This window comes from Hemicordylus capensis, chromosome 7 (assembly GCF_027244095.1).
Source record: "Hemicordylus capensis ecotype Gifberg chromosome 7, rHemCap1.1.pri, whole genome shotgun sequence".
In the NCBI taxonomy this organism is placed as follows: Eukaryota; Metazoa; Chordata; class Lepidosauria; order Squamata; family Cordylidae; genus Hemicordylus; species Hemicordylus capensis.
The window spans coordinates 23,903,089-23,921,582 of record NC_069663.1 but is presented as its reverse complement, the minus strand read 5'-3'; the positions used below and the strand labels follow the sequence as shown (position 1 = coordinate 23,921,582).

General features: G+C 46.0%; 2 protein-coding genes across 9 annotated transcripts in view; both read left to right on the top strand.

Moving 5' to 3' along the window:
• The window catches only part of LOC128332772 (cornifelin homolog), a 139,068-nt gene extending 131,276 nt beyond the window's left edge, over positions 1–7,792 (top strand). For 4 of the 6 annotated variants that reach the window (XM_053267489.1, XM_053267488.1, XM_053267493.1 and 1 more), the window contains 3 exons: positions 3,526–3,657; positions 6,402–6,538; positions 7,489–7,792. In XM_053267489.1, coding sequence (XP_053123464.1) covers positions 3,526–3,657; positions 6,402–6,538; positions 7,489–7,575 — 356 coding nt within the window. In that variant the 3' untranslated portion in view covers positions 7,576–7,792. Of the gene's footprint in view, positions 1–1,575; positions 2,390–3,525; positions 3,658–6,401; positions 6,539–7,488 lie in introns of all 6 variants that reach the window. The other 2 variants (XM_053267487.1, XM_053267492.1) reach the window with 2 other exon arrangements.
• Positions 7,793–9,261: 1,469 nt separating this feature from the next.
• RABAC1 (Rab acceptor 1) lies at positions 9,262–18,016 on the top strand. 3 transcript variants are annotated; one of them, XM_053267125.1, is made up of 6 exons: positions 9,262–9,406; positions 12,976–13,089; positions 15,165–15,377; positions 15,906–16,003; positions 16,715–16,816; positions 17,546–18,016. In XM_053267125.1, the coding sequence occupies exons 2-6, from the start codon at positions 13,010–13,012 to the stop codon at positions 17,632–17,634; spliced, it is 582 nt and encodes a 193-aa protein (XP_053123100.1). In that variant the 5' UTR covers positions 9,262–9,406; positions 12,976–13,009; the 3' UTR covers positions 17,635–18,016. The 3 variants fall into 3 exon arrangements, with proteins under 3 accessions (XP_053123100.1, XP_053123103.1, XP_053123102.1); XM_053267128.1 differs by lacking the exon at positions 9,262–9,406 and adding an exon at positions 9,447–9,737; XM_053267127.1 differs by lacking the exon at positions 9,262–9,406 and adding an exon at positions 12,411–12,670.
• Positions 18,017–18,494: the final 478 nt, after the last annotated feature.

Here is an 18,494-nt window from a genome sequence, read left to right as displayed (position 1 = left end):
CATGGAAAGCAACACTGATCACCTGTTTGGTGCTGCAGTGAAGCCTCTGTCAGTTACAGGCAATTTCAAGGGTAATGGAATCAGGCATGGTACCACTTAACCACAGGCAAATCACAAATTGAGATTATATGTACCACTGGCAAAAGAATATCTTCTACTATAAGGCCATATTTTTACAAAATCCTTAAATATTATAGATATTTAAGGAACATGCAATGAGCAACAGAATCAGAATGTTTGGGCATCGCTTCTGATTCTGGTACTAACATATTTTGCACATTTCAGACACTATCATTATATTTAAGGGTTCGGTAAAATCTGAGGTTATAGTATTATTTTATTTATTATTATTTTATATATTTTTATGTATTATGTATGGCAGTGTACAACAAATAGTAGATGTTCTTTTGCCAGTGGGTACATATAATATTGGCCACCTAATGGTGCAGCAGGGAAATGCTTGACTAACAAGCAGAAGGTTGCTGATTTGAATCCCTGCTGGTACTATATCAGGCAGCAGCAATATATGAGGCATAGAAAGGCTGCCTTCCCAGAGTCCATACCAGTGTAGATTCGAAACAGCAACCTCGTGTTTGCTAAGCAAGTGATTTCCTGCTGCGCCATTAAGTGGCTACACAGAATAAATTCATAAATAATAATAATATAAGCGAATTTTAAAATGCCGAGCTCCTAAGGAAGTGATGCTTGCAATTATATCCCTGCTGTCATCTGTTAAATGTCGGAGCATATGATACCATCACCTCTCCTCATCCCAAGCACTTTCCTTTTACCCTGACCCATTTCCTCATCTCTGCCATCTCCCTGTCAGGAATTTCAGCAGAAAGATTCTTCTTGGGACAGATTTATTTGTTATGAGGGTGTGAGCTCAAGGCGTTTTCTCTTCACACACACACACACACACCCCTAGCTATATACAGCCCAAGGGCCTATCCTGTATTGTTTAGAGAAGGAGGGTTCTGTCTTATTTGGGGCAAGGTCAAAATATATTCACACGGAACAAATGGGGTTTGGGTCTAAAATATCATCATACATCTCTCGGGGGAGAACCCAAGACCCAGGCTGTGTGAACACTGCCTCAGACAAGAGTTAAAGGATGCTAAAGTAAAGTAAAGTGTGCCGTCCAGTCTATTTCGACTCCTGGCACCCACAGAGCCCTGTGGTTTTCTTTGGTAGGAGGGGTTGACCATTGCCTCCTCCCACGCAGTATGAGATGATACCTTTTAGCATCTTCCTAAGGGGTTATTAAAACTGAAATGGTTGCATCAATGTATATGGCAGTGCAAAGGCTCCTAGGCCACAGCAAACGGGATATCAGGGGGTCAATGAGGCCCTGTTGCCATGCCAACAGTGCAGGCCTACATCCTCCTGCCCCCGCAAGATGCCATGAGGTAAAGGGCAGCATTTGGGCTGTCAATAAGGATCATCCGACACATGAAGCACCATCCACGGGGAAGGGTTCTTCCACAAGCCCCGTTGAAATTAATGCATAGGATATGCATGGGAATAATGCCTTTAGTGCTACAAGCATTCATGTTCTCCGATACGTTCTTCTAGGTCAATTGCAAATACAGAGACACCGCCGGTCCTGGTTATTTCCCTGTCTTTTAAAAATGGCCACCAACCAAACTGAATTTCCTCAAAATAAGAAGCTCATTTCTCAGAAGCTCATTTCAAAGAGGCTTGTCAAGGAGAAGCTCCTCGGGGATTGCAGAAGAGTCGTATCGAGTCTCCCTTGGAGGGGATGGGGGACGGCCTACAGGCAGCCAGTCTAATCCCCAGGCCAGCCAAGGTGCTGAGAAGGCAAAAGGGCCCCATGCCTGTCCCTCATTGGTCCCTGCTCCACTGCTCCGCCGCCTCCTCGCCTTCCAATTGGCCTGAAAGAAGAGGAAGAGGCGGAGTGATGCAGTGGCGGCAGATGGCAGGCAGGAGGAGGACGACATCCCCCGCAGTATGGCGACAGCACACCCATCCATCCAGAACACAGAGTTGCCGCCAAGAAAAGGAGCTGTGGCCGCCAGAAGAGCTAGCCTCACTCGCCCGCCCAGCTTGCCCGTAGCCATCCGCAGCAGCAGCAGCAGCAGGAGGAGCAGTGGTGGTTTGTCACTGCCCATGGCGCTCCGCAGAAACAGCAGTGGCAGTTCACCGGTGCAGCCGCCTCTGGCTGCCCGCAGAAAAAGCAGTGGGAGTAGTGCAAGGGTGTTCCCACCTGTGGCTGCACGCAAAAGCCAGGTCACCAGTGGCATGCCCACCATCATGACTTCATCTCATGTCAATCGCCCACGCAGGGATAGCAGTGGCAGTCGCTGGAATGGTGTACGTTTGTCTCCTGGCCGCCCAATTCGCTTTTGGGGAGGGCGGCCTAATCAGAGTGAGTGTGTGGGGGGAGAAAAAAATTAATGACTATAAGATAGATGGATAGTGGGTGCCTATTTTGCTCATCCATGTCTCCCCACAGAGAGGAGAGCTGGTCTGGTGGGAGCAAGCATGACTTGTCCCCTTAGCTAAGCAGGGTCTACCCTGGTTGCATTTGAATGGGAGACTAGAAGTGTGAGCACTGTAAGGTATTTCCCTTAAGGGATGGAGCTGCTCTGGGAAGAGCATCTAGGTTCCAAATTCCCTCCCTGGCAGCATCTCCAAGATAGAGCTGAAAGAGATTCCTGCCTGCAACCTTGGAGAAAGCCATTGCCAGTCTGGGTAGGCAATACTGAGCTAGATGGACCAATGGTCTGACTCAGTATATGGCAGCTTCCTATGTTCCTAGATGCATGATATATGTATGAGCAGTTGTGTACCTTTTAATGTGGTGATTGTCTTTATTTAGCAGGGGGAGAGTAACTGGCCCTATCCACCACCAGCACAGTACCTCCAGTGACTGTTGCTGGTGTCTATCTTATGTTTCTTTTTAGATTGTGAGCCCTTTGGGGACAGGGTTCCATCTTATTTGTTTGTTATTTTTCTGTGTAAACCACCCCAAGCCATTTTTGGAAGGGCGGTATAGAAATCGAAGGAATGAATGAAAGAATGAATGAGTGAATGAACAAGTGAATGCTTACAGATCTCTGCCTGGTGTACCAGTTGTGCACTTGTGAATAGGGTTTGCATAGGTTATTTAATGGGAGAAGTGTCTATTTGGGCTTTCTACCTCAGAGAGCAGTAAGATTACCAACTGACCAGAAAATAAACAGCCTGGCCTGCTCCAGTGCCTCTCAGCTTAATCTGCAGAAATCATCTGGTGATGCTCTTCATGCTATGGAGACAAGCATGTTATCCTGATAATGTGCACAGATTATGCTGCTGTTAGAGGTACAACAGCAGCATAGATGGTTAAAAAAAAAAAGTTGGCCATCCCAGGGAACAAAATGCAGGCTTGGCTACAATGTGAGGGATGGAGGGATAGTAAAGGGTACACTTGACATTTGGTTGCCCAAAGAACATGAAATGCTGCAGCTGGATCTGGCGGTGGGCATAAGCAGAGCTGCTCATTCTCTCCTCTCCCCTTTCCAGGAGCTAGTATGTCCTATCAGACAGAGGTGATCATTGACTCCCAGCCACAAGCTACGGGCACCAGCTACACGCTCAATTCCCAAGAGGACTGGAATTCAGACCTGTGTGACTGCTGTTCTGATATAAAGCTGTGTGAGTAATTGGGTCCTGAGAGGCAGTCCAGTGGCTGATTGTACAGGGGAAGGGAACACAGGAAGCTGCCTTATGCTGAGTCAGATCCCTGGTCCATCTAGCTCAGTATTGTCCATACTGACTGGCAGTGGGTCGCCAAGGTTTCCGGCAGGAGTCCCTCTCCCAGCACAACCTGGAAATGCCAAGAGTGGAACTTAGAACCTTCTGCCAGGGATTGGACCTTCTGCTATCTTACAGCGGACAGTGCTCACATGTAGTCATCTTTCCAAATGCAAACAGTGGGCCATGCTTAGCAAGGAGGTGGGGATTAATTCATGCTCCCTACTGCAAGACCAGCTCTCCTCCTCAAAGAGGGAAGCACCTCCTCAAAGAGTCAGCACCAGTAAAAATGTATTCTGCCAAGCAGCCAACACTGTGCTTCTGAAATACAAGTAAAGTTTAGGTTTTGCCCATGACCTTCCAGATTTATCCACTTTTCATTCATTTGTTACCTCTCTTCCAAGGGAGAACACCTGAGATTACTAGTCTCCCACCTAGGCCCTAAATAGATGTGGACCTGTTAGCTTTGGCAAGGTATCATAAGCCCTCAGACCAGGGGTTCCCAACTACTGGTACTCCAGATGTTGAAACACAACTCCCATCATCCCCAGCCACAAACTGTAGCTGGGAATGATGGGAGTCATAGTTCATCTACATCTGGAGCACAACTGGTTGGGAGCCCCTGCCTTAGACCATGCTCTGCGACCAGTTGAACATGTGAGAGCAGAAGCGTGAGGTTGATCTCCTCTGATTTCAAACAATATATTGCTAACAACTCACAAGAAAAGCACCCTGCACGACGTTATAAGAGAGAGAAATACTACTGATCTGCAGACAATCCGTCTCCAGTTTCAGTCCAACTTCTGTGGAGGCACCCACAAACTGAAACTGTTCCTCCAGTTCTCTCACATGACCTCTTAAAGGGACAGCACACAAATTCCCTCTCTGACTTGTAGGGGGCTGCCAATACTTTGCCTGTGCCTAAAAGGGTAGTATTATTTGGGGGTGGAGGGCCAGTCTTGAGGTAGCGAACATAAATCGGGGTTTACCTTGGTTTGCATTTGGATAAGTGACTACATGTGAGCACTATAAGATATTCTGCTTAAGGGATAGGGCCAGAGCATCTGTATGCAGAAGGTCCCAGGTTCAATCCCTGGCAGCATCTCCAGGTAGGGCAGAGAGAGACTTCTTCCTGAAATCTTGGAGAGCTACTGTCAGTGTAGACAATACTGAGTTAGATGGACCAAAGTTTTGACTCGGTATAAGTTAGCTTCCTATGTAACCCTTGAAGGGGTGGGGTGGAGAACTGATCCAGTAGTGAGCATTTGTCTGCTGCCATTATTAATAAAGTGCATGCAACTACTAGCTGCTGTACAAAAAAACTCCAACCTAGAAATAACATACATAGTAGGCCTTATTTTCAGGAATGAAAGTGGAGAAACACTAAAAGGAAGTGTAAGGTAGTCCCACAGCAACCCCTGGAAGGATGCTGTGCTGAGAGTTGGAGAGACAATAATAAAAAGAAAAAGAAAACAGAAAAGCTCCCCGCGACAGCACACACTTCTTTTTAGTCAGTTTGGAGAAGGACTGAGAAGTGGGCACAAAGAGGGCAGGAAAAACCCAGGTGCTTGACTCAGCTGTGCAGTGGTGAGCTAACAGCTAGTTAGTTGCCACCCTGGACACAAAGGAATTGCATCCCTCCCAACCACTGAATATGAACGTTGTGATAGATACCCAAGTGTCTCCATACACCTTGGCAACACTTGTATATCTTCTAATGCCTACGAAAAATTATATTGGAAAGCTTTCTGGAAGGCCCAAAAGCTAGTTCAGTGCCAGGGCATGGGGCATAACTTGGTACCGTTAGGTACCTCTGGGAACAGCTTGTTAGGTACCTCTGGGAACAGCAGGCCTATAGTTTATCTCCACTTTTGTGCTGTGTACAGAGCATACAGGCCCTAGCAGTCTACTAGACAAAAATACATTGCATGGGTATTTCCTACATTTAAGGGCTTGGTGCACAAGCACAGAATCTACCTGCCATTAATGCATATTCCAGAGAATCCAAACTTTTAGTTTCTAGTCCTCAGGGATACAGAAAGCCTAGAAATATCTCAAGGCACATTTCTTTTCAGTTTCACAATATAACTCCATTCTTTTCCAGAAGGAAAAATGCTGAAAATCCAATTCATATGAAATAAATTATGTAAAACTAAATTGTGCCATACATTTCCCCTTCATGATTAATATCAGGGTGGAGGAAGTGTGATTTGGATCAGGGCCATGGATCATGGCCATTTCTTCTCTTTTAGAGTAGAAAAAAACCTCAGGCATTACAGTTATGGAATTCCCATCTTATTATGTCTGCACACTTTTCTGAAGTTGTTGTGCGGAGTTGTGGGTTTTAAAAATATCGATAGTAGCAGAATTTAGTCCCCTAATTGCAGAAACTGGATCCAGGGAGTGGAACAAAATATGCATGTTCCTTCCACTGAGGCTTTCCCTATTTCAGCCTCCTCCATTAGAGAGTCCCTTCCCTCCAACAGAGAGCTCAGGACAGGGGGAGTGATAGTGGGTTTGTAGTACAGAGGAGAATTAAAGAGAGCCAGGGATGGATATTAAGGAATATAGAAGGGGGGGGAACCATGAGCTCTCCTTGGGGACTGATTGTATATACAGTGCTTGTTTTATTCCTCTTCCCACAGGTCTCTGTGCTACTTTTATACCCTGCATCTTAGCCTGCCATGTGGCAGAAGAGGCGGGCGAGAGCTGCTGCCTCCCATGCCTGCCTGGCAGTCTCATCGCCCTACGCACGGATGTGCGAGCAAGATACCACATCCAGGTGAAACACAGGAAATCTAGGAAGAGTCAAATAAAGATGGGGTGTTTGATACGGATTCAAGCTTCCCAAATCTGGGTGGCCTAATTTGCATATTATGGAAATTATGTGGCAACCAATTTGCATTTTATTTATTTGACAGATTTGTCTATTTCCCCCTCCTTCTCTGCCCTCCCATGTGGTTGGATCCAGAGTAAAATCCGGGCAGCGCATCTGATGGCACATCTGTGTAAATCTGGGTGGAATATAGCAGCTGGATGGAGGAGCCAAAATCTGGGGGCTATCCTAAATTCCAAGAGACATGGGATTTCTAGAGAGAGCCCCAGCCTGTTCTTATGGGCATTTTTCAGTTAGCTCAAAAATATGTTGGTAGGGTGGCAAGCTTCTGAAATACACTGGAATGCTGCCTCTCCACAGGATTCAGGTTATGTTTTTCCAGGTTTGGAGAAGCAGTGATGGGAGAAGAATGGGGAGTGGGGAGAAGTCTATGCTGATTTTCCAATGATAGATTAGAATTGCTCAGTTTTGGAATTGGTCACTGTGGCTGTGCCTCTAACAGCAGCTTGGTGTGCAGAGCAAATCCAATTTTTTGACACCCTCCCCACAAAAGGTCCACCTGGTCCCTACATTGTCATCTTGTTTGAGCTGCTTTTTGTGATCAGTCTTATGATTGTATATTAATTTCGCTTGCTCCTGGCTTTCAGTGTTCTTCTGACCCTAGACCCGGGCATGGCGAGGGAGGGAGGACACACTTTACGTGGCCAGGGAGAAGACATTCAGCCCCTCAGAGGTCTAAACACAAGCCTGCATTTCTTATAGCCCAAGGGAAACAGAAGGAAAGTGGGGATGCTGGGATGTGCTTAGGATAGCACACAGTTACCCCACTGTGCCTGAATACCACACAAACTGACTTTCTGTTCTGAATTCTAACCCCCACCTTTGTTTCCCTTCAGGGCTCTATTTGCGAGGACTGGGTAGTGATGACTTGCTGTCCACTCTGTGGTCTCTGTCAACTTTCAAGACAACTGAACAAGAGATGAAACAGAAGGGAAGGCAGAAAACGTTCATTCCTGCAGCAGGAGATACACTGGCTGGATAAAGGAGTTATGCAGTTTCTGAACAGCAGAAGTATATTATTGCAAGGCAAGACATCTTTTACGTTTGCAGGAGGAACATAAAAGAGGTGGGTGGGACCTCCTTGCTTAGTCCCTGTTATCAGCCCACCTTTAAATCTAATAAAATAATGTCACAATCCTGTGTGTGTGTTTTTGCATTCTTCTTAAGAGTTGGGGCAGGAAGAGTGGGACAAACAAGAACAGACTGGATGTATTCAACCAAATACGGGCATGTCCACACTACAAACCGAAACTGGGTTTAAAGGTTATGGCTTCTTCCAAAGGATCATGGGAACTGTACACTTGTAGGGACTTGGAACCAGTTTGAAATGTGTTTCTACCATTTCTATAATATACCAGTAAAATGACATGCAGTTTGCCAGCATGTTAATGTTTTATGTTGCTGTAACTCTAGTCTTTTCCTAGCTCTATGAGGTCTCCTTCCCCATGCTTTCCAATCTGAGAGTTTTTCCAGAAAAGCAATGAATTTTTCGGGGAGGGGTGGTGGTGGTTGCATGTGTGTGTGTGTGTGTGTGTTGTGGTTTGGTCTGGGAGTTCAATTCAGTCAGTCAGTGAGGCCCAAGCAGATAGATACATTTTATATCCTGTTTTTCATCTATCACAAAGCAGCTTACAATCAATTCTAAAACCATTAAAACTAATACACAATTAGAAAAAACCTCCAGAGGAGGTTTGTCGGAGGGTGCCACCAACTCATCTGGTGACGACTCAAAGGCAGGCCTTTTCTGTGGTTGCCCCGGGACTGTGGAATGCACTTCCTGCTGAGATTAGAGCTGCTCCATCCCTGCTGACTTTTAGGAAATGTCTCTCATGCCAGGGTAAATGTGCATCACCTAAAACAGTTATAATTTTTCTTCAGAACTGTTGGTGCTTATGCAGATATAATCAATTCCTCCCCCATTGGTTGCTTTTTATTATTTTATTTATTTAAAATATTTATACCCTGCGCCTCCAGTACTGCTCAGGATGGCTCACTCTTCTTCTTCTTCTTCTGTAAAGCACACCTTGTGTTCAAAAGATATGTCCCCTGCACTCCCTATTTAATTTAAAACTCTCATGATTTCCCAAAAGATTTTCCATATGAAGCTAATTTTAAAAATGTGCACGTCCTACTATGTTCTGTCCTATAGGCACAGGATTATTGCTGCTGCTGCTTGTTTTATAAAATCCTTACCGTCCTCCGAAGAGCTCAGGGGCAACATGCATGGTTCTCCCCTACCCCCACCCCCACCCCTTTCACACAACTCCCCTGTTAGGTGGGCCACGCTGAGAGACAGCAACTGGCTAAGGATCAGGATCACCTAGTGAAGTGTGAACTTCTTCTTCTCCTGGGCTCCAAACAGTGAAGATTCATTCCGAGGTAAGTCAAACCATCAGGACGATGGCAGCAGGGCGGGAGCGCAGTGGGGTCTCAAGCCTGAGTCCCCAAATGTTGCTGGAGACTACAACTCCCATGCCATTGTTGGAACTGATGGGAGATGCAATCCAACAACATTTGGGGACCACAATCTGAGAGGCTGGGCACTTAATCAAGTGCCCTTGAACTCCTGTTCAAGAAATTCTCTGTTCAATAAATTCCTTTCCTTTTGCGGCAGGAACTCCAGGCACGAAGACTACGCTTCCCAGCAGCCACCGCGTCCGCCAAGTAAACATCCGTCCCCTTCCCTTCCTTTTGCCACGCGTCGCAGACACATCGCTTCCGGCGAAGCGCTGGACCGGAGTCTCAAGGAGGCAGGTGAGCGGGGGTCTGTTGCCAGGGGCAACCCTGGATGCCGGGGGAGGCTGGGTGGCACCATCCTCTGGGTGGCCTCGGCGGAGGGGAAAGGAGGCTTCCTCTCTGAGCCCCCAGTGCCTCTCCCTGCGCAAGGGAGCTCAGGAAAGATGGGAGACGCTGCGCCCGGTGGTGCCCTCGGGGCTTTAGCCGGCAAGACTCCACCCTTGAGCTGTGTTTAGCATCGGGTGCCTCCTCTTGCGCTGTGTGCTGTGCTGCATCGTAGTAGTAGTAGTAGTAGTAGTAGTAGTAGTAGTAGTGGTGGTGGTGGTGGTAGTCCGTCCCTGAGCCCGTGGTAAGTGTGCCAGTATTTCTTGACTCTTCTTCTCTGCCTTACTGCCCCATCCTTAGAGCACATTTAAAAATTAGGGGGGGGGAGACCCCTGTCTGAAACCCTGGTAAGCTGTAGCCAATCAGTTAGCTTGTACTGAGCTAAATCGCCAAGGGTGTGACTTTATATAAGACAGTTCCGTGTGTTCATATTGCAGCTATTAGTTATTGATAGACACATCCTCTCTGAATCTGTCTAAACCTTTATAGAGCGATCTGGTGGTTCCACATTTTAACAATGTGCTGTTTCCCCTCCCCACCCCCACCTTTATCAAATGCTTATGACTTTTCATCGCTTTTGTTCTGGGAGGTGCAGGAGAGTGATGCTGTCTTTCTTTTGCTTCTAACTTGACTTCACCCATCTCAATACTTGGCACCCCATTTCAACAAAGTTATTCTTGGGGGATCTGGCACCCTAATGAATGTAAGACATGTAGCTTCAAACAGCTGTGCATGTGAAAACTCTTTGAAATTCAAGAGGACTCTTCTTTTAGGCAAGATGCTCATCCTTCTAGTGACTGTTGCTGGTGTCTATCTGATGCTTCTTCTTAGATTGTGAGCCCTTTGAGGACAGGGATCCATCTTATTTATTTATTATTTCTCTGTGTAAACCGCCCTGAGCCATTTTTGGAAGGGTGGTATAGAAATCGAATAAATAATAATAATTACAGGAGATACATAGAAAATGAGCTGTGAACTCATCAGCCACTCAAAGTATAATGGAAATAAATCCTATGTTTCTAATTAAAATATGGGCATTTTTTCCATTATGTTCTTTCAAGGAGATCAGAACAGTATACATAAACTGGGTCTAGTTTATCTGCACAACAACCCTGTGAGGATGGTTCGACTGAGTGGAATTACATGCCTGAGGTCACCTTGGGAGCTTTATTCGTGAGCTGGGATTTCCCCCTACATCTCCCTCAACAATGTATGTCCTAGAGGCCTTTTGCATTCTGTACCTTTAAAATAATAATCAACTGAAGCAAAATTTGTTTATAAGATTATAGCAACTATGTTCTAACGTCATGAGTCGCTTCTGATCAAGCCACAGACTGATAACATCAGGAACTGGCCCGGTTCTGTTTGGCAGTTAGTTCCTTTGCACAGGATATATTTGTTTGCAGACCTTTAGGTGGAAATGTTGCTGCCAGAGATTTTTATAGGACTGTCACTGGCTAGGATAGAGCCATATATTTCCTTCCTGTCAAGTAAAATAGGTCAGATTCTGCTATTGAACAGATTTATTGAGAGTCCTATTGGGTGCATGAGGGAAGTATATAAAAGATGCTGAACAGGATATTGGGAACCATCAGCACGGTACCTGGGTAGGGTGCAGCTAATTTTACCTCAACAGTTTTGCTGATCCATGCTGCCTACTCTTGAGGAGCGCAGAATTTACAGCGCAGAATCTTTATTCACTGCTGGGTATATGCCACAGTTCCATCTCTGAAGCTAGTTTGGGTTGCTAACCAAGATGTTCAGGACTCAGGGGCTAGGGCTTCAGTGCCTTATTCCTTTTTATTACTGTCAGACTATAATGGCTTCTGTATTCAAAGCAGCCATCCCTCACCAACTGCAATTTTCCCAATCGTGGTTTTGAGTATCTGGTCTCGCCAACTGTGACCCAGGTATCTGCGATTTGGTTAGATTTTTTAGTGATTGGGCAGGTGGGGGGGGGGGTGTTCTATAATTTGAAGGGATTCAAAGGTTCAGTCCCCTCATTCCTTTTGCTGACCCTGCCATCTCCTCACAATTTAAAGTGACTTTGTGGTTTTGGGGGGGGTTCAAAAGTGCCTTCAACCGATTTGGGGGGGAGTTTTCAAAATTTTCCAGAGGGTCAATTTGCTCACTCTTCTTGCTTATTCTTGGTGATTTTAAGGGATTCCTGGTGATTTGGGGCAAATATTTTTTATTTTTTCTTTGATTTTTTGGTCTTTTCATGACCGCAGTTCCCCTAACCCCCTGTATCCAATTTATTTCAATTGCTCGCCAACTACGAATTTGCCAACGGCGAGGTTTGGCTGGAACGGAACCCTTGCAGTTGATGAGGGATTACTGTACTCACATTACTGCTGGCTTGTGTTACCAGATTCTGAATCTGCCTAAACTTTGAAGGGGATTCCTCATCTAGTGTCTTACATAAGGCTCCCCTACATTCTTGTTAAAAGTCAGATGGTGACAACTGATTGAGGTACAAGGAGGAAATTCTGGGATGCTCTTGAGGGTAATTGGACCTGTCTTATGACTCATGATCTCCACATAGCCATCACCATCTCTTGTGCTGCAATCCATACATCGGACAGGACACTCCTATAAGCTGTTCTGAGCTTTCCAAGGGAGAATGAGATGGACAAAGAAAAGAAAGTTAAAGATATCTTAACACCTCTGAAGCAACTGTTCATGAGATCAACAGTCATAACCGTGGCGAAATGGAGTTTTCACATTCTAGAATTTCAATTAGAAAATACTTGTATTTATGTTTGTGGTATGGTATAAATGTACCATGTATAAATGTATACTGGAGGTTTTGTAATGAATGTAGTAGAGGCAGCAATGCACTGTGGTGATTGGGCAGTGGGGATTCCATATGCAGATTGGGGGCGGGCGGGGAGAGTCTGTGACAGTTAAGGTAAATTGGAATGAAACTGTTACTGGCTGGAAGATGTGTTTTGTGTAGCTCTGTGTAAAGGAGAGAATTGTATGTATTTCAAACAAGAATAAATCCTGGGTGGTGGTTCATCCTGGTTGTCAGTTCCCGCATGAAGACAGAAGGATTGTTGTGCCAAGACAACTCTGCTACCCTGAGATGTTTGAGGGATCCGGATGAGTGTGGAAGGTTTCCTCAAATAGTGGCGGCAGCTGATTATCTAGCTATAAACAACTCAAAACTGCATGGTGAGGCATCACAGAGTCCACCGAGTGTGTGAATGTGTTTGCGAACAGGCATACCGTACAGTTTCATTTGCCAGAAAGCCTTGATCAGATGCATTTCCCAGTTGACTCTGCTCTCTGTGGCAAACCTTGGGCTGCTGCATAATATAGAAATGACTTTTAGGTTTTGTGTCCAAAATCAAGGAGGAGGTAGTGTGGTCAGCCTCTTTCCAGGTCCTGCCGGTCTTTGGACAGCAGCTGCTGGGCATTTACTGCGGTCTTCCTCAATCATCCCAAACGATGCATCTCTCTTTCTCTCTTCTCTGTAGCATCCCAGTCTTGTCTGGAACTGGCTGAAGCACAATGACTAGCAAAACAGGACCTGAACATCTCTTCAACCCGGCTACTGAAATGGAGACCGCAGGAACCGTGCTGGGTACCAAGTAAGAAGCTGGAGAAGGGAACCCTTGGGAGAGCAGTGATGAGGCTCTAGGGAGAGGGGTTGGGGGCCCAGGAGTGGATTTGTGGGCTGTCCGGGGAGGGCTGGAGCTGCCCTCCCAATTGGTTGACCAGACACATGTTGCCAGTTGATCAGTTAGCTGAGAATGAAAGAGTATCTGCTTGGCATGCAGAAGGCCCCAGCATCGCTCCTTGGCATCTCCAGGTAGGGCTGGGGGAGAGATGCCTTCCAGAAACCTCGGAGAGGTGCTGCCACTCAGTGTGGACAAAACTGAGCCAAGGCTCGGTATAAATTTTATTTTATTTTTATTTAACATATTTTAATACCGCCCCAAACTTATGTCTCTGGGTGGTTTCCAAAAATGACAACAGAAAAGTTAAAACATTGGTTAAAATAAATGACAGCAAAAAGTTAAAACATTACAACAATTTAAAAAATTTAAGCAATGTTAAAACTATTAAAACGGTATTTAATTAAAAGTCTGGGTGAAAAAATAAGTCTTTAAAGGTTTTTTTTTTAAAGTTGTCAGAGATGGGGAGGCTCTTATTTCAGCGGGGGGGGGGGATGTTCCAAAGCTTTGGGGCAGCAACGGAGAAGGCCCGTCCCGGAGTAGCTTCCTCTGTTCCCACATCTATCCTTTGACTACAGCCAAGTGTTGTCAAATATTCTGTGAAGCTGAGAATGTTGTTGTGTAGGTGGTAACTTTCCCTTTTAGATCTCAAGATGGTGATCAAAGTTTTAGATCTTTAGAAGGTGTACTTTGTTAACAGGGTTATGAGTGAGGGCTCTCTAGTCCTCTAGCTGGTGTGACCAAACCTGGTAACATAGCCAACCTTCTCCTACTTGCCCCCTGCTAGAATTGCAGGCATCTTCAAACAGGAACGGGTAGCTATCAGTGGCAAAGTTCACAGCCTAGGACCCCCCTCCAGCTTCCTGCAGGAACCAGGGACTGCCTCCTTCATGTGGCTGTCTGCTCTGAGCATCTCCTGTGAGGGACTGGAGTCGGATCTAGAGAAACTGTAGCTGTTGAAAGAACTGAACTGAATTTTGGCTCTCGCCCATTATCTGAAATTGAATGTCTGTTGCTGCTACTGCTACGAATATTTATATATGAAAGTTCTCAAAACAGTTTACATAGATAAATCAATAATAAACACATAAGATGGTTCCCTGTCCCAAAAGGGCTTGCTATCTTTAAAGTTATTACCTTTAAAGGCCTGAACAGCTTAGGTCCAAGTTACCTTAGAAAGTGCCTTCTTTTGGATGATCCCCATGTTAAGGTCATCTGAAGAGGTCCATCTCCAGTTACCACTGGTACGTCTGGTGGCGACTTAGAGGCAGGCCTTCTCTAGCCGTTCCTGGACTGTGGGATGCACTCCCTGCAGAAATCTGTAATTTGAATTCGTTATTGGCCTTCAGGAGAGCCCTCAAAACCTATCTGTTTTGCCTGGCCTTCCAGGGTTTTTAAATTGTTGTAAATGGTTTTAATGTTGTAACCTGGGTTTTCAGGGTTTTTTAATTGTTCTGATTGTTTAATTGTTGTTTTTGTGGTGTGTGATAATTTTTGTGTTAACTGTTGATGGATTTTAATTGATTTAATTGTTTTTAAATCATTGGGGGTTTTTTGAAATTTTAATTGTAAGCCGCCCTGAGCCATTTTGGAAAGGCGGTATGGAAATTGAACAAATAAATAATAAATAGATATCTAAATAGAAACATAAGGTGGACACCCAACAGCCCCCACCAGAGAGATGCTGTGCTGAGGTTGGACAGGGACAGTTGCTCTCCCCCTGCTGAACATGAAAGGTGACGCTTTGCCCAGTTAGTAGGGGTTGCTTCAGCTGGGAACACACAGGATACTGCTGCAGGTGAGACATTCAGTTTCAGAGAGTGGATGAAAGCCAAGATATCTTTTCAAATAAATGTTTGGCCACAACTGGACAATATTCGACCCATCTTTTTTGACCTGTCGAATGCCCGGCCCTAGGTAGGGAAGACTGGAGCAATTCGGCAGCTTTCCTAATGTGCTTCCTGGTCTCCCACCCTACCCTCTCCCAGGATCAACATCCCAGCTCTCTTGCCCCAAGGCCCTGCCAAGGAGTGGCTGGAGCAGCGGCGTGCCACCATCCGGCCCTGGGCCAGCTTCCTGGACCAGCGGCGCTTCGGGAAGCCTCGGAACTTCGGGGAGCTTTGCAAGCGGCTTGTGCGCAACGTGGAATACTTCCAGAGCAACTATGTCTTTGTCTTCCTGGGACTCATCATCTATTGCCTGTGAGTATGGATCTCTTCAGGGGACCCCCGGGGAAGGGGTGGATTTTCCTAACTTCACAGTGGTGACATCACTGTGCACAGTGGCCATTGTGGCTGGGGCTTATGGGAGCCGTAGTCCAGCGACATCTGGGGATCAGTATTCCCTCTAAGGTGTGCGCGTGCACACAAGTTTTTAAAAGTCTGCTCAGTTAATTTTAGATCCCGCTCAGGTGAAATCAGGAAGGCCCCGTTCTGAATGCATGTGTGCACGCACTGCCTTGGTACAGCCACCCAGAACAAAACTCATTCTGCACACAGATGAAAAAAATTAGAGAGAACTCCTGGCTTACAGCAAATGACTGCATTATTCTAAGCATATTTATATATGCAAAAACTGCAGTGTTTTTATATTTGGAAGTATCCCAAGGCCTACTGTGCTTGATTATTTCAGACTGGATTATGGGAATTGGAGAGGGTGGGATTGCCATTCCAGAAGTATCTTTCTTTATGCACCTAACACACCCACCCACCCATCTTCTGTCCTTTTAGTATCACCTCTCCGCTGCTCCTGATTGCGCTCGCTGTTTTCTTTGGGGCCTGTTACATCATCTACTTGAAGACCCAGCAGTCACAACTTGTCGTGTTTGGTAAGTGGAAGGAGGTTCATGTGGTGATGAGGAATAGACATAATTCATGCACAATCGCGATACGGATCATATGCCATCACAACCAATGAAGCAATTATTATTAGCTCTAGTACTAAATGTGGGTGGTCCTGAGGCTATCAGTATATGTGATATGCCATGAAAAACATAGTTCTTCTAATCAGAGTCCCTCGGGGTCAAGCGATTTCTATAACACCTTTCCCTCTTCCTTTTCTCTGCCCTTTGTAAGTGCTTTGAACAATACACAGGATAAATCTCTCCCACATCAATAATAGTGCCCTTGGAGGCTGCAGTTCCCAGCGTGGCCACCAGATGGCGATGCATCAACAAGAACGGTGCAGATCCTTGGCAAATGTCTGCATCTTGCTAGGCTGACTCTGACTTGCAGTTTCTTCTGCAGACGTTGGACTAAAACCCCCATCATCCCTTATTGACCACTGTGACTGAGGATGATGGGAGTTGTAGTCCAAAAACAGCTGGAGGGCCAGAGTTGGACAGCCCTGTTCTAGAGACCACGTTTGACTCAATGTCTGATGTTTATTTTGAACAAACTGGGCACAGCTTTGGCCATGCATCTCTGGATTCTTTAGCAAGGTGTTTGAGGCTCACAGTGTTGCCTTGAACACCCCAGATTTGGAAGACAGGCCCTGCATGACGATGGTTTGTATTCTCACACAATGTCTCTTTCTCTAGGGCGGGAGCTTAGCACAGCCCATCAATACGGTTTGGCTGGAGGTGTTTCCTTTCCCTTCTTCTGGCTGGCTGGAGCTGGCTCGGCTGTCTTCTGGGTGCTGGGTGAGTCATCAGTATATTAGCCATTCTCCAGCTGCAAGGCGCAAACCTTCCTCCTCCTCATCTGGATATTATTAACCCACTTTACCTGTTCCTTGAAGATCTAAGTGTGTTCACACAAACAAGGGCAAAGGGAGTTATTGAGCAGAAGGCTTCTCCCGCTGTATTGCTCATATTTGCACATTGCACATGAACAGGCAGCCCAGTGCTTAGGAAACATGCAGTTATTTTATTTTACTTTACTTTACTTTATTTTATTTTATTTTTACATTTATATCCCGCTCTTCCTCCAAGGAGCCCAGAGCAGTGTACTACATACTTACGTTTCTCCTCAAAAAAACCCCTGTGAAGTAGGTTAGGCTAAGAGAGAAGTGACTGGCCCAGAGTTACCCAGCAAGTCTCATGGCTGAAGGGGGATTTGAATTCAGGTCTTCCCGGTCCTAGTCCAGCACTCTAACCACTACACCACGCTGGCTCCTCTAGAAGCTGTAGGTTACTAGCACTCCACCCTTTAACTGTTGGAGATTTGATTCAGCACCCTGCTGCCTTCTGATGAGGACTGGAAACTTGCTTAAAAATGTGTTCTTCCTTATTTCCCTGGAGATGCTCCTAAGCTCTGCAGAGAAGTGGACGGGTGACAGAGGAGGTGTGAAATCCCACTGCCATCGTTGGGCATGGGCTGTCATGGGTAACCTCACTCCTTTCTCCTCTTCCCTTTGTCGCCCCCTGCAGGTGCCACTCTGGTAGTTATTGGCTCACATGCAGCCTTCCATGAACTGGAGCCCATTGAGACAGATGAGCTGCAGATGGAGCCTGTGTGAGGGCCCAGCTAATGCCAACGGGCCCCTGCCCCCCCCCCCAGTGGATCACTATGTTTTTCTTGCCCTGGAAAGAAATTCACCATTCCACTCTCCTCTGTATATGTTCCTGCCCGTCCATTCAGTTTCTGTGTGCCGTTTTCCTCTTCTGGGTTCGCCAGGGTCTTTTGGGGGCTTCCTTCCAGGGCTTCAAAACCCTCTCTGCCCTCCCTCATCCTGTCATTTGGGGCTCCCCAGTTCCTCTTGCCCTTCCCATCTGGGAGCTTTCCTCTCTTCATAAAGTTATTTGAACCCCAGTACCCTTCACACATAACAGCCAAGCATTGAACATTTCTCACACATGCCTTGTCTCTTATCAGTAACATTAAAGAAACAAAAGTGTTAATTGGGACATTCTTCGAGTGTTTAATGTGTGCTGCCCAAGAGGTCAAAGAGACGCAACTAATTACGCCAGCCTAAACACTTGAGAGTTCTCATGCGACAACCCCATTGTTTGTTTATGTCCCGGGTCACTGGCTGGCATCCACCAGCAACAACCATCTGCTGGACCATTGGCCCTTCTAAGTCAGTATTGTCTACACTGGTATTTCTACCGCCTCGCCCAGATGATTCTAGGCGGTTCACAAATATAAAAACAAAATAACTCATTAAAAACAAAATGAAAACTATTTTACTATCATTCCAGTAAACACTAAAGGCCAGGCAAAAAAAGATGGGGCTCTCTTAAAGGCTGCTAAAGCTCTTAAGCCTCTAATATCCATAGGGAGCACATTCCGCAGCCCAGGAGCAGCTACAGAGAAGGTTCGATCCTGAGGCACTGTCAGGCGAGCTGGCAAGAGCCGGAGACGGGCCTCTCCTGATGA